The sequence below is a fragment of the Lissotriton helveticus genome, chromosome 5_1 (assembly GCF_964261635.1).
Source record: "Lissotriton helveticus chromosome 5_1, aLisHel1.1, whole genome shotgun sequence".
NCBI lineage: Eukaryota > Metazoa > Chordata > Amphibia > Caudata > Salamandridae > Lissotriton > Lissotriton helveticus.
In genome coordinates this window covers 1,978,359,279-1,978,375,488 of record NC_136065.1, presented here as the reverse complement: position 1 = coordinate 1,978,375,488, position 16,210 = coordinate 1,978,359,279, and the positions used below count along the sequence as shown (strand labels likewise).

Here is a 16,210-nt window from a genome sequence, read left to right as displayed (position 1 = left end):
ACACAGCCCCTTATACACTTGAAAAGGCTGTGTCCTGCCTCCACACAAAGAGTTGCATTCCCCTGTAGTTAGCCTTGAGTCAGGACAGGGAAGGCGGGATGCTTGGGGACTTCAAAGGGAAACCTCTAGAAGCTTCTCCCCCACTTCAGAGGCACACCTGGGTATAAATACTGGACCTCAGAGACCAACTCTTCAGTACACTTCCGGATCTTTGGATATGCTACCAGGAAGAAGGAATGCTGTGCTGCTGAAGGACTGCCAAACTGCTGGACTGCACTCTCCTGGACTACTGCCTTGCTGTGCTGACCTGCTGCCTGGGTGAGAAGGACTGGACCTGCATCTCTTGATCCAGAACCACAGAGTAACTCCAACACTAGTTGGCTGGCTTTCTGACTTGAGCCACAGGGACGGAAGGCTTCAAATACATTATACCTGCACCTGGACTCTGCCATCTGCGAGTCTACCCTGCCAAGTGGTTCAATCCAGTCCTGGATCCTTGGAAGTGGGCCTAAAGTGCTCTGCCAGCCTCTGTGGATTCAGCAGAATCAATGCGGATCCTCTGCAGCGCGGTGCACCCTTGAGCAGAACCAACGGATCACCATTGCTGCATAGACTGAAACCACGGCAAAAATCCACATCACATAGCAACCCTGCGGGACTCATCCTCGACGCAGGCCCTTACATCATCCTCGACAGCAGCCTCGACAACGACGCTGGACTCTGCCTTGCAGCTCCTTGGAACCTACATATCACCCCAACGTATAGCCCCGTCGACTGCATCTTCGACGATGATGCAACCTCGCCACATCTCGAAACCAACGCACCACTTCAGCTGCGCAACGCATCTTCATTATAGATCCTTGTGACATTCCCCAAACCAGGATTGAAGGTACTTTGTTCAGCCGGCCTAAATGGCTTCCTGTAGCCGACCCGTGCTCCTTTGCGGTTGGCCTGAACTTGTGACTTTGTCCTCTTCCATCGCAACCAGACATCCACAGTTGGCGCTTTATGCCGCACCAATTTAGGGCCAATTCCGATAAATGTTGAGCACCTCCTCTCTGCGGAAATTGCATAATTTGCATTTCCAAGGAGACAGATAGATGGCTCTTTGGGACAATTCTGCCATCACCTCAGGATTAATTGCTAATCCTTTTTTGCCACTATAACCCAGTCTAGGATTTTTGCTAGGGGTCCTACCAGATCAAGAAGCTTATCCTAGCAGCCTCTTCTAGCTTCTTCGATCGCCTTTGTAAGTCAAAGCCTACCAGACAGCACAGCTGTGTGACTGCAAAGACATATTAGGACATACTGAAAGCTTACTTAGAAATACATTCCACCCATTGATTACCATTGGCTTTGTGTTTTGTAGCTCACATTTGCCTGTGTTCTATTAGCTGTCTGTTATACCTGGCATCCTTAGCTTGACTGCCTCCTAATGTTTTGCCTTCAGACCGTCTGTTTTTGCTGACTTCTTATTTGCTGGCCTTAGGACACAGTTCACTTTACCACTGCTAACCGGGGCTACAATGAATGTGCTCTCTCCTTAAAAACGTGGGAACGCTGGTCTATACCCAACTGGGATATTTAATATACCTATAAGTCCCTAGTAAAGTGCAGTACATGTGCGCAGGCCTGGAAACTAAACGCTACTAGGAGGCCTGCAGCACTGATTGTGCCACCCACTGAAATAGACATGTCTCAGGCCTGCCATTGCAGCCTGTGTGTGTGCAGTTTTAACCTGCCAGTACGACCTGGCAAAGTAAACTTTATGTCAGGTCCATACCTTCCTTTTTAATACATATAACTCATGCCAGAGGTAGTCCTAAACAGCACTAATGGCAGGTGAAGTGTATTTAAAAAGTGGGTCATGTCCTGGTAGTGAAAAACTTTTAAATTCATTTTTCACTACTGCTCGGTCTACCTCTCCCGTAGGATAATATTGGAATTACCTTATTACATTTTATAAGTGTCATTTCCAAATGGGAAAATGTAATTGTTTTATGTTTGGTGTCTCTGGAATCCTACTTTAAAATCCTAACTCATGGTGCAGTCAGATTTTAAATTGTATTTCTGAAAATGCTACTTTTGGAAAGTTGGCATTTTCTTGCCTTGACCATATGGTGCCTGCAGCCTGTTCTGTGTCACATGACGGGGTTTGGGTGACAGCTGGGCTTTGTGTATTCCTCCTACACAGCCACACACAAAGGGGGCTTAGGTGTGACTGGATGGGCCCTCAATGGCAGCATGGTGGGGTATAGCTGGGCACAGACCCATTTACACTTGAATAGGCTGTGTCCTCTTCCAGTCAAAGGGCTGCATATCCACTGCAGTTAGTCTGGAGCCTAGGCCATGAAGGCAGGGCATCTGTGCACTTCGAGGCATTCCTCTAGAAGCCTCTCCCCACTTCAAAGACACAACTGTGTATATACTGGACCTTAGACATCACCACTTCAGTACACTTCTGTATCCGTGGATACTCTGCCAGGAAGAAGGACTGCTGTGTTGTTACAAGGACTGCTACTCTACTGAACTGCTGGTCTAAAACAAAATGCTGCCCTACTGTACTGACCTGAGGCCCCCTGCCTTGGAAAGAAGAACTGGACCTACATCTTCATCTTAAACCCAGGACCCCAGAGTGACTCCAAGGGCTAGTCTGCTGGCCTCCGGATCTAAGCCTCAGGGCCATAAAAGGCTCCCCAACCAGTCTCCGGACCCAGCTGTGGTGAGTTCCTAAACACCAAGAGTTGCCCCTCAAATCCTGGACCCTTGGTGTGCTCTTAAAATCACACTTTTGGGCTCTTCGTGACCGCAAACGGGTCTGTTCCCACCAAGACAATGAGGCTCACACCAGAATTCAAAGTGAGCCTCTACCAGCTCGCCTCATTGCACTAGAGCATCAACAGCCCATGGGGGGCAGCCAACGCAATGCTACAGCCCCACTTGTCCACGACACCCGGCCTTCTTTTCGTGCCATGCCTACAACCACCAGCAACGTTCTACTTGCTATCCGTGACCCTCTCTAACGCGAACTGAACTCTTAGCACAAAACTTATGAAGGTAGAACGTCAGTTGGACTAATCTGTATCCGACCCGTGTTCCATCGCGGTCAGCCTACATTTTTTACTTAGACCCAATCCAATATGACCAGATAGCCGTTGTTGGTGCTTTCTGCTTTTAAGTGCTATTTTACAGTCTATTCTTTAAAAAATCATAACTCCTGTTTTACCGATTGGGTCTTTGTTGTTTTGGTCTTGTTTTATTTATTACATTTTTCTCTATTTTTCTAGCTTGGTTTGGAATCTTTTTGTGAGGTGTTTTTACTGTTTTACTATTTGAAGCATTGCACAAATACTTTGCACATTTCCTCTAAGTTAAGCCTGACTGTTCTTTGCCAAGCTATTAGGGGGTTGATCACAGGTTATTTTGGGGTTTGCTTGTGCCTTACCCTGACAAGGATTGTGGTGGCTCCTTGGCCAGGGTTCACAGCCCAGTCAACCATCAACCCAATTTCTGACACTGTCTTTATTTGTTTTAGGCCGCCCAGCATGTCTTTCTCCCTCCAGTGGACCATAGCCTCATTACCACCTCTCTCACTAGCTCTTTATATTCTTCTATGAGGCACTCCTTGAGAGTGCTTGTGTTTTCAGCTGTCTTCCTTGTATGCCAGTTTAGTACTGTGTTTTGTATTAAAAGGTTTTGTACGCTTGACAGATTCATCTTATCTCTGGCACTACCAGTTCATCAATCATGCATGCTTGGGAACATGCTGGACTTCAGAAGGCAAATGAGCAATAAAGAGCCAATTAAACTTTGTTTTTATCTTGGCACATTTGTTGTACTTCAGATGTCATGCTTTGTCTTTTGAAAAAATATTGTTTTATATTTTTTCATTTACCATTGGTTTTCCTTTTCCATTATTTCCAGGTATCAAGCACTTGCGTTTTGTGAACAAACAACCTATTGTATTATGTAGAAAATATGCCCAGTGTTTAAAAATTTGGTTAAAATAATTCAGATTTTTGATGCCTCCTGACTGTCAATTGAGTGTCTTCATAGAAGATGTTCTGTCACCGCTGCATTGTCTGTATCTGTATTTGTTGCAGTGGGAATACTAAAAGTAGGTTTAAAACTTAAAATTGAATGCAACAACAACCATCAAGAATGTTTTTGTATTTTTCTTTATTTTTGACGCAACTAATTGCACCTTGTACTCATAACAGAAAGTGAGACTCTGTGGTATGGCCAGTAGCATAATCCCCTTGTGAAATAATGAGAGACTTAGACTGGTTCTTCTGAGGAAATCCTGTATAAGAAAACATGTTTTTTTGTGTCTACATAGTATGAAATTTAGATGTTGTTACTTCGTTAACTTAAGAGTCATAGAGCGCAAAGTCCATGATAACTCCTAGATTTTTACTTCTTTTGGCTGTTATAGGTGGTCCTCCTAATTCTCAGGTCAGGTTATCAATGAAAACAAGGGTTGAGGGACTGTGGCTTTTGAAGGTGCAGCACACAAGCCCCTCCAGCCAGCCGCGGCCCGTGCAGATAAGAGCGGTGGGGCGGGGGCATTTTGATAGACGAGGGAAAATTAAACAATTAATTTTCCCTCGTCGTCATCTGTCGAAATCTCTCACATTCGGCCCCACCACTCTTACCTGCACGGGCCGCGGCTGCCTACAGCTATGAGAACAAGGAGTGTACTGTTCCTATCTGGGTATCCGAATCAAAAGAGTGGTCAGCGGAGGGGAGTGTTACTTTACAAGCAAGGGCCCTCGCACACCCGGAGGGGTGCCATGCTTCATCATCGGGCAGCTCCTCGTTGGGCCGGTGCTGCAATGCCCAAAGGGCCCGTTAGGGGGCTATTTGCCAGAGATCTTTTCTTTTATGTTGATGTGAAGTGCATGTGTGAGTGACAAAATGTGATTAGAAAGGGTGAGGGTGATGTGTGTTCAAAATGACTATGGGGATCGAAGCAAGAACTACGTTTTAATAGTAGTAATAGTCCCTTTATCAAGGATAAAAATGTAGTTTGAGCACAGAATAGATATAATGGTCTATTTAGCTGCAGTAAATGTGAATCAAAAAGGTCAACATGCATTTGTATATGATCATGTATACCTGCCTTTAATTTTGTTATGCTTTTTTTGTACTCTGTTGTTTCTCCCCAATCTAGGTCTAACCCCATGAGAGATTCCAGATGTCTATGTAAAGTATACAGGGCATGGTGCATACACACTTTACCTATCCATCCCTGTGAGAGTAGAATAAGGTCTTCTTGGTCCTGACGAAATACCATGATCCGCTAGGGACTGTAACATTGCATTGCAGCGTCGGCCCAACAAGGAGCTGCCCGATGATGAGGCATGACACCCCTCAGTCAATATAATAATATTAAGCCTATATTAAAGTTGCAAGGAAAGGCTGCCAGATTTTTGCCAGAAATCTTTCTTTCCACTTCACATGGAAAATGTTGAAAGCAAATTTTACAACTGTGGACATGTGGTAAACGCTTGTGTCAATAAAGAACATGGCATTGCTCGAACCCCTGAGACAGTTATTAAAAATATTGGAGTGTTCCTGGACCAATCTCTGGCTATGGAAATTTAGGTCCGTAAAACCGTGGGACTTTGTTTTCATATGTTACATTGGTTAAGACGGGCCTTCCTGTTTCTCCCCTTTGTCAACTAGGAAGATTGTAGTCCAAGCCTAAGTGGTGAGTCACATGGATTATGGCAATGCTTTACATGTCTCTATTAATGAATCCTTGTTGACAAAACTACACGTGGTGCAAACAGCAGCCTGCCTTATCTGCAATGCTCCTGCGAGGTCCTCATCTGCTCCTCTTTTACGGTTTTTACATTGGTTACCAGTTCGTAAAACCCTTTAAGATCTGGTGTATGACTCAGAAAGCCCTAATGGGGAAGAGCCCTCGATACTTAGCCTTGATGCTTACCCTTTACAGTCCTTAAAAGGCTTGTCGTTCTTGGGTAATAAAGGCTGCTTGTAATCCTTTGGATAAAAAAGTGTCTTGTTAAGGGGGCAGAGCGATTGCCTAGCTTGCCCCTCTTCTACTGGAATGATCTCCCAGTTCATTTATGTTTCTGTATGGATTATCTAAAATTCAGGAAATTACGTAAAACTGATCTGTTTTAGGGATGGTCTCCTAGTGACTGCAGCTTGATCTCAGAATGATTTCTGTGCGGAGAGACCCTTCGGGGAGTGATTCGTGCGTAATATAAATGATTTGTAACATCCCATAACAATACAGAGAACGACAAAGCAGGCCTGTCAAGTACCATGCAACAGGTTTGACTCTAACGCATTTCAGTGCAGTGCTCCGCATCACCGCACTGAAATGCATTGTCACGCATTTTAAGCAACCATCTCACTCTGCTGTACCAGCGGTGAAACTCGTAACACTAGGCTGCTAGCGTGCGCGGTGGCGCGCCTCTGACCCCTGTGCGCCGGCTCTGCTGTTCCCCGCAGGCTTGCCGGCCGGGCGCTGCCACCAGAACAGGCTCAGACTGTCAGTAAACAGACAGTTAATGATCTTGACTTGTGTACTGTTGCCTGCTACAGTACACAAGTCCTGTCCTGGACACGAACGGTCGCTCCCCTTGCCTCCTCCTGAGAAGACCTGGTATTGTAGCGCCTGACTCTGTTGAAATTTCTTCGTAGCGCTGACTGCTAACCTGTGATTGTAGCGCCTGACTCTGCCTCTGCAATTAGTATCGTAGCGCTTAAGTGCAGACCTTTTCCCATATAGTAGCGCTTGACTACACTGTCTCTATTTAAATCATAGTGCCTGCAGTGTTAGTGCTTTTCATAACGCTAGCGCGCACTTCTTGGCTGTGCTTGTTAGAGATACTTGATTTTAAAAGCGCCTCCGTTTCCCCTGCTGCAAAGCTTGTTGTTGTTGCTGCCATTTTGTGTGCAGCCCCTGGCCCTTCCCCCACCTCGCTCCCGCCTCCCGGCTGACCCTCCCACCCACGGATACCATAGGACGTCCTCGCACCCTCTTTGAGCTGTGACCGTCCTGTCCTGGACACGAACGGTCGCTCCCCTTGCCTCCTCCTGAGAAGACCTGGTATTGTAGCGCCTGACTCTGCTGAAATTTCTTCGTAGCGCTGACTGCTAACCTGTGATTGTAGCGCCTGACTCTGCCTCTGCAATTAGTATCGTAGCGCTTAAGTGCAGACCTTTTCCCATTTAGTAGCGCTTGACTACACTGTCTCTATTTAAATCATAGTGCCTGCAGTGTTAGTGCTTTTCATAACACTAGCGCGCACTTCTTGGCTGTGCTTGTTAGAGATACTTGATTTTAAAAGCGCCTCAGTTTCCCCTGCTGCAAAGCTTGTTGTTGTTGCTGCCATTTTGTGTGCAGCCCCTTGCCCTTCCCCCACCTCGCTCCCGCCTCCCGGCTGACCCTCCCACGCTCCGCCCCCCTCCACTCTCCACTTAAGGCAGATGTCCCAACGCGCAGCGTGCACGCGCTGCGGCCGTGCCGAAGGTGCGCCAAAGGTAAGCCCGTCTACGCCCGTCCGCGCCTGGACCGCGCCCAGCGCCAGACCCCCGTTCCACCCACCCCACCCACATTACATACGACGCCTCCACCCTCTTAGCCCTAAACCCCGGCCGCCTCCCCAACTGCGCCCAAGCCGCTCCTGGACACACCCATGGACCCTTCACATGCAACTCCTGCAAGTATGACGGCACCAAGACCTACTCCTCATCCACTAACACCAAACAGAGATCTGACCCCAACCACCTAAAATGCATCCTGCTCAACACCCGCTCGGTCCACAGACACGCCATCGACCTTTGGAATCTACTAGACACCATCTCTCCGGACGTCGCCTTCCTAACAGAAACATGGATGAACGCCTCCTCAGCCCCAGACATCACCATTGCCATCCCGGAAGGCTACAAGATCATCCGTAAGGACCGCACCAAACAAACAGGAGGAGGCATCGCCATCGTCCATAAGAATTCCATCCGCATCTCAACCAGCACAGACGTCAACCTCGCTAGCGCCGAACACCTTCACTTCCAGATCCACACCGACCCCAAAACCACACTCAGAGGCACCCTCCTCTACAGGCCACCAGGACCCCGTGCACAATTCAGCGAAGACATCACTGACTTCATCAGCCCACACGCCCTCCCCTCCGAGGACTACATTCTATTGGGAGACCTCAATTTCCACCTGGAAAAGAGCAACGACAGCAACGCCACCAACCTTCTGGACAATCTCGCCAACCTAGGAACCAAACAACTTGTTAATACCCCCACTCATTACGCAGGTCACACACTCGACCCTATCTTCACCTCCAGCAAATATATCTCCTTCAGTCACACCACAGTTCTCCATTGGACGGACCACAGCTGCGTTCACTTTGCCTACAAAAAGACCACAAGCCACAACCATCCTCAACCTACTCTGCGAAGAAACTGGAACAAAATCACCATCGACCAGATCTCCTCATCACTTCTTCAAAACCCCCCTGCCCACTCCTCAAACCCCAACCAAGCAGCCATTAACTTCACTCAATGGCTAACCAACATCGCTGACAACCTAGCACCTCTGAAAAAACGTCAAATCAAACTAGGCAGCAAAAACGCCCCCTGGTTCAACGATGATCTTAAGAAATCCAAGAAACTCTGTCGCTCCCTTGAGAAGGCCTGTAAAAAAGACCCAAACACCAGCACCAGGGACGCCTTCAAAAACGCCACCCGCATACACCACCAACTGATCCGGACTGCCAAGAAAGCCGCATTCAAAGACCGACTAGACAACAATGCCCACAACAGCAAGGAATTATTCAACATCGTCAAAGAGTTTACCAACCCCACTGCCAACTCCAACTCCAACGACATCACTCCCTCTCAAACCCTTTGCGACTCCCTAGCTTCGTTCTTCCACGACAAAATCGCAGACATCCATAACAGCTTCGACAACCAACTCGAAGTCCAACCCACCCAACCTCCTGCCGTACCTTCACCCCTCTTGAACATCCTTAATAACTGGAACCCAATCTCCACTGAGGACACCATCCGCCTGATGAACTCCATCCACTCAGGATCCCCCACAGACCCATGTCCCCACCACATCTTCAACAAAGCAGACTCCATCATAGCACCACACCTCCGAGACGTCATCAACTGCTCCCTCAACTCCGCCACCTTCCCGGAAAGCTGGAAACACGCCGAACTCAGCGCCCTTCTGAAAAAACCCACAGCTGACCCCACCGAACTCAAAAACTACCGCCCCATCTCGCTCCTTCCATTCCCGGCCAAAGTCATCGAGAAAGCTGTCAACAACCAGCTCGCCGCCTTCATCAAAACCAACAAATCCCTCGACTCCTCACAGTCCGGCTTCCGAGCCAAACACAGCACTGAGACCGCACTCATCGCTGCAACAGACGACATTCGAACTCTACTGGACAATGGAGACACAGTCGCCCTCATCCTCCTCGACCTCTCCGCAGCCTTCGACACAGTCTGTCATAGCACCCTGTTACAACGCCTCAGAAACATCGGAATTCAAGGAAAAGCACTGGAATGGATCACCTCGTTCCTTGCCGGAAGAACTCAGAGAGTCCGCCTCCCACCATTCAAGTCAGAGGCCACTGAAGTCACTTGCGGCGTGCCACAAGGATCTTCACACAGCCCCACCCTCTTCAACGTATACATGAGCCCCCTCGCGGCCATCGCACGCCAACACAACCTCAACATCATCTCCTACGCTGATGACACTCAACTGATCCTCTCACTCACCAAAGACCCTAACACCGCCAAACCCAACCTACATGAAGGAATGAAAGAAGTAGCCGAGTGGATGAAGCACAGCCGTCTGAAACTGAATTCAGACAAAACAGAAGTCCTTATCTTAGGTACCTCCCCCTCCGCCTGGGACGACTCTTGGTGGCCAGAGGCCCTTGGAAAAGCACCCATCCCGACGGACCACGCACGGAACCTGGGCGTCATCCTGGACTCCTCACTCTCGATGACCAGACAAGTCAACGCCGTTTCTTCGTCTTGCTTCAACATTCTTCGCATGCTCAAAAAAACATGTCGCTGGATCCCCACCGAAACTAGAAAAATGGTCACCCACGCACTGGTCACAAACCGCCTGGACTACGGAAACACCCTATACGCCGGTACCACCGCAAAACTTCAGAAAAAACTCCAACGCATCCAGAACGCATCAGCCAGACTCATACTAGACATCCCGCGTAAAGACCACATTTCTGGTCACCTGAAAGACCTCCACTGGCTCCCCGTCAATAAGAGGATAACTTTTCGCCTCCTAACCCACGCACACAAAGCACTTTACGATCTTGGACCCGAATGTCTCAACACACGACTTTCCTTCTACACCCCCCCCTCTTCCAATCAAGCCCTTGCTGCTGTACCTCGCATCAACAAAACCACCATGGGAGGAAGATCCTTCTCCTACCTGGCGGCTAAAACCTGGAACTCACTCCCCATTCACCTTCGCCTCACTCAGAACCACCTAGCATTCAGAAAGCAACTTAAAGCCTGGATATTCGACAAGTAATTCCCCACCCTTCTTCAAGCGCCTTGAGACCCTCTGGGTATGTAGCGCGCTATATAAATTCTTTGACTTGACTTGACTTGACAATGTATCCAGGCCCAGGCAGTCCTTTGCCCGATCCGAGACACCCGGGCGGGGCCTGCTGTGCCCTCAGGAGTGGTTAAGTGCAGCATACTAACTGTGGCCCCACGGGGGCCGATCTGACCTGTCACGTTCTGGAGGGAAGTGAGGTCAGATTCTGGAAGCTGGGACTAGTGAAGGCGTGCCGCGTGCCGGCGGGCTGACATGAACCCGCCCGCTACCGCCAAACCCGACCCGACAGGACCGAGCATATGTGAAGGCAGCCCCACTGTGCAGCAGTGGGGCTGCTGCTTGCTGAGGTTGTTACTCTAATGCCGGAGTGGCGCACGGTCCGACTCCGTGCCCGTTTGCCAAGGGAGAGACTAATCTGTTGCAGTGAAGTCTGAGGACACAGGCAGGCGGCTGGCCCCTAAACTGAACTGTGCAGTGGCAAGTGGCAGCCTCTTAAGAATTAAAGCATGTGGATTACTATAGAGATCACCGATCTGCCTGTGTGTCGGTATGATGCATTTTAACCATTGCACATGAGGTTATGAAATCAATGGTTTATAATGTGAGGAGAAGAAAATCAGCAAGCTACAGATTGTTCCGTTATATATCGTCATCGTAAAGGAGTCAGCATTGGAGTCGCTGATGAGAAAGTTTGTCTGCACTTGATCATCCACACAGCACCTGCTCGGGCCTCATTGGGTGTAGCGACGGCTTCTTCAGAGGCCTGCACATATTTGTTTAGCAGGTTGGGGTGCTCCTTGCACACGCACATTGGGACCTGGAAGGAACCGGCCAGCTGCTCTGCGAGGCCAGAGTGTGGCATTGACAGAATAAGGTAAGGCTATTCCATATTATTAATAAGGTGTTCTGCGTACCGCAGGTGCTTGATGGCTGGCACTGCAATGACCGTATTACTGCCTCAACTACCTTACATTGAGAATATCACTACGAGAAGTTGCTCTTGGGGGGCTGGAAAGCCATCCCAGCCTAAGGATGAGTTTGCAGAATTTGCAAAAGGACAGTTAAAGTACAAACTAATGAAAGCATGCATGGCTTTACTTTTAACTGTTCAAACCTTCAAATATAAACCGTGAACTTGCAGATATGTGTGTTTAAGTGCATGAAATCAAAAAGCAAACCAAGAATGGAATACTGTAGCTATAGGGTTGCTTTTGAAAGGTCTGTTGGTGGTGATAAAGTCCCCTCACGCATTCATTCAACTATTTGTTGACCTTGAAATTTATAACAGTTACGTAGGCTGACATGAACTTAATGCGCTTTCAGCAAGTTCTGAATTTGTAGGCAAATAAAAATAAAACTTCAAATCTCAGAATGCAGGAAGGGGTTGGCTTCAAGAGTGGGCTGGCTAAAGTTCTAATTCATAACAATGACAAAAGGGTTATAACCTTTCTGGCATATTATGACACGATGCTGAAGCAAAGGCACCAGTCAAAAGTTTCAATTTCTTATAGTGGCAGAAGTGGGGCATGACTGGTGCAACCATCTGAAAGTAAAATCAAACTTTACAGAAGCAGGACAATGCAATTGATGTTTGGAGGTCCATATATTTTCTTTTTCAAAAGTTATTTTAAGTAAATTGAGAATATGCATATAAAATTCCTTTGTTGATGGGGGATGTCAATCAATCAGAATCCTTATTTTAAATACAGTGTGAGTGTCGCTATCAGATAGCTGTCATGTGGCAGTGAGGTGAAAACTGTCTATCATTCCTAGCTTTACATTCTGGGGTCTGTATTTTTCACCTTTCTCACTGACATATTGGCAGTTAATCCTATCAGGCCAGTGCTAGTTGCGACTGTTGTATTAAATGCCTAAAGTCAAAGCACACAGTGATGTATTGCAGCTGCACGTTCATGTGATAATGTTCTTTATTATCGATGATGAAGGTAAATGTGCTTCTTTTAAGCAGCGTGATGCAACTCCTAACTGCCAAGCAAACAAGTGCCAGCACTCAACTCACTATTTCTGCACAGTTTATACTCAGTATGTGTGCAGAATGGCACAAAGCATAACTGCTGGTTTCTATAGTCTCACTCAAAGAGAATGAAATGTCACAAACAAGCACACTGAGCTGAAGAATTGTCACACATAAGCAATCTGAAACCTAAGCAGCTGTGTTGCCGCAGCGCCGGCTCACCAGGCTTGCAAAGAAGTGCCTGAGACTGTGTGAGGGTACAATCTCCTAGGTGCACTTGCTATGCTATGCTATAAAATGTGTTTTTAGGCTAGCACATGATCACGAATGATCAGATTGATGAGATAATATACTGAGCAGCTGCAGCGACTGCCTGCCCTGTTACTGAGAATTGCAGTCATTCAGTCTGTCTCTGGTTAGTGCCCCTCCAAGATCTTCTTAGAGTTTCTCGTTGCTCAAACAGGCGTAATTTCTGATATCTATATGTTTCCCTCATCTTCCTTGCTTGCTTTTGCTCGAGCGAAAGTGTCACTCATGGTCATTGAAATGTCACTCATAATTGTATTGAAATTATGAAAATGTCACACATAGCAATCTGAAACCTTGGCAGCTATGACAAAGCCAAAGGATGTGGAGCTGTTAAATTAGTGCGACATCTTCGCTCCCCAAAACAGACATGACTAACAGATCACAGTCAATATTAACCGAGTGCAGCATCATCGAGCTATTACATGTGGTTGCCGAGCGCGAGATCATTGAGCGATCATCAGGCATGGCTATCCGAGCGCGGCATCATTGAGCGACCAAACAGGCGTGACTATCCGAGCGCGGCAACATTCTCACATAGCTTACAGTAACAGGGAAGCTTTGCGGCCAGTGCTCACACCCGGCCCTCGCTCGGTTCCTGTCAGAAGAGGATGGAGGTGGAGATGGAGAGCGGCCCGCTCTCCCCAGAGGTGGCAGGGGGAGGTGGCGAGCCGCTGGCTACGCACGAGGCCTCGGAGCCGGAGGAGGACGGAACCTTCGAGGACCCGATGCGCTACATCCTGTACCGGCAGCGCAAGGAGTGGGCTGATGTCACCCCGGTGCCCCAGGACGACGGGCCCAACCCGGTGGTGCAGATCCTCTACAGCGAGAAGTTCAGGGACGTGTACGACTACTTCCGGGCCGTGCTGCAGCGGGACGAGCGCAGCGAGCGGGCCCTGAGGCTGACGGCCGACGCCATCGAGCTCAACGCCGCCAACTACACCGTCTGGCACTTCCGGCGGGTAGTGCTGCAGGCCCTCGGCAAGGACCTGCAGGAGGAGATGCGCTACATCACCGCCATCATCGAGGACCAGCCCAAAAACTACCAGGTGTGGCACCACCGCCGGGTGCTGGTGGAGTGGCTGCAGGACCCCTCGCAGGAGCTCGAATTCATCGCCGACATTCTGAGCCAGGACGCTAAAAACTACCATGCCTGGCAGCACCGGCAGTGGGTCATCCAGGCCTTCGAGCTGTGGGACGGCGAGCTGCAGTACACCCAGCAGCTGCTGAAGGAAGACGTGAGGAACAACTCGGCCTGGAACCAGCGCTTCTTTGTCATCTCCAATACCACGGGCTACGCCGACCCTGGCGTGCTGCAGCGGGAGGTGAGCTACACCCTGGACATGATCCGCACTGCCCCTCACAACGAGAGCGCCTGGAACTACCTGAAGGGCATCCTGCTGGAGCGCGGCCTGTCCGGCTACCCGGACCTGCTGGAGCAGGTGCTGGAGATGCAGCAGACCTACAGCTCGCCATACCTCTTGGCCTTCCTGGTAGACCTCTACGAAGACATGCTGGACACTGGCTGCGAGAATAAGGATGAGACGCTAAACAAGGCGATGGAGCTCTGCGAGACTCTAGCAAAGGAAAAGGACACGATCAGGAAGGAGTATTGGCGGTACGTAGGACGCTTTTTGAAGAACAAGCACAGTGTAGGCATTGATGGTCAAGATTCTCCTGTGAGTTCACCAGCAGATTAACTACAGCCAAGTGAAAGTGGTGGGCGTTGGGGCTGTACTGTGCTACTCCCCGTTGACTACATTTTCACAGTAAATAGTGTGCTTAAGAATTAATGTACTAAATGTTAAGACGAACTACTGGTATTGCCTGATGTTACTAGACCGCGTTTGAAAAAACAAAATAGTAATTCTATTTTCACTAAACGTTTTGAAGAAGCAAGAGTGTATATTGCATCGTTTTCAAGCTGTATGCAACACTACTAGAACTTTCTTTCATCAAGCAGAGCTATCGCTGAAGAGAGCACACATATTCTTGTTTTGATACTTGTAAAGTAAGTAAGCCTGACCAATTTGCTCCCAGCTCAGAGATGCCGCGGCTTTGACCTCATCAGTGCTGAGCTCTGCAACCTCAGGTGTGTGGTGCTTTCAAGAATGCTGACATTTCAAGTTCCAGGTGGACAAGAATGGTTCTGCCATGGTTCTTCTAATTTGTGCTGATATAGTATTTGGTAAGCAAGCTAGAGTACATTTGCTATCCCCCCCTACAGCACTGCTGTCCGTTTTGGAAAACCGCACGATTATCTACTGATTAATACCAGCAGGGATCCGTGTTCATCCCTAATGAGAACAGTGATGGTCATGATGAATGGAAGCTGTGATGTGAAGAACTTGGAAAGAAAACTGAAGTTCTATGTCATGAAGGACGATGCATGCGATTCTTGAGGGTTTTGATGTAGTCACCAAGTCATCCCAAATGAGGGAATTTGGACTTTGCTAGCATTACATCCAGGAAACGCATCTTAAGAATTTTGTTCAGATGGGCACCAAAGCTAGAGCCTCATTTCTGTTGTAGGGCTGTTTCAAAAGTGCTGCATTTTTGGTTTTGCCTTACAATACAATTGCCAACTTGAAAATCGGCGACGTTATAAATTACTTGTTTCTCAGAGTTTTCCATTACTATACATGTTATTTTCTTGACTGTCTTGTGGTATTTATTTCCGTGCACGTGTTCACATAATAAAACGATTTGGGCTTTTTCTAAAATTGATCAATGCGTCCATGGGTTTGAAGATTCCGAAGACTAGCACTGATGAAATGGTATTTAACAATCTGCCGCAGAAGTATCTGAAAAATAATTCCGTACTAATATGTAATTGAGTGGGTAACATTGAATGAACTAGTAACTAAAACGTGTTTAAATGCTATTCTGATTATATTAAATGTTTTGTCCTGCATAAACAACGCAAGTTAATTTAGTAATATGTGCAGCTAAGTATGTCACATAAAGTGTTCAATGGCGTTTATTGACTTTCTAAACCTGCTTTGATCTAGTCATGCCCCAGATTGTTTGTCACGTTGCACATGTGCATTATTCACTCAAAACATGTTGTTATGTAACTGTGAAACTGACTGTAAAATAAACACATGCAATTATGTATGCTGTCCTTTATTCTTGAGATAGCACTTTGAGTTACTTTATTCCTAACCGAGGCATTGATTCCACTTCTCCCAAGTAGTGCTTAGTTCCTTGAAAGACCAGTATTGTTTCTACTAATAGATTATGTACTTAAAGGTTTTGAAAAGCTTTACATGCCACCTTTCAGTTATGTCAGAGCTCTTAGAGCAAAGACACACATTTCAGCTAAATAAGTGAAAGGA

At 47.7% G+C, this 16,210-nt stretch overlaps 1 protein-coding gene across 1 annotated transcript; it reads left to right on the top strand.

Moving 5' to 3' along the window:
* Positions 1-13,332: 13,332 nt before the first annotated feature.
* FNTA (farnesyltransferase, CAAX box, subunit alpha) lies at positions 13,333-15,987 on the top strand. The gene has a single exon (XM_078645675.1). The coding sequence runs from the start codon at positions 13,484-13,486 to the stop codon at positions 14,570-14,572; it is 1,089 nt and encodes a 362-aa protein (XP_078501801.1). The 5' UTR covers positions 13,333-13,483; the 3' UTR covers positions 14,573-15,987.
* Positions 15,988-16,210: the final 223 nt, after the last annotated feature.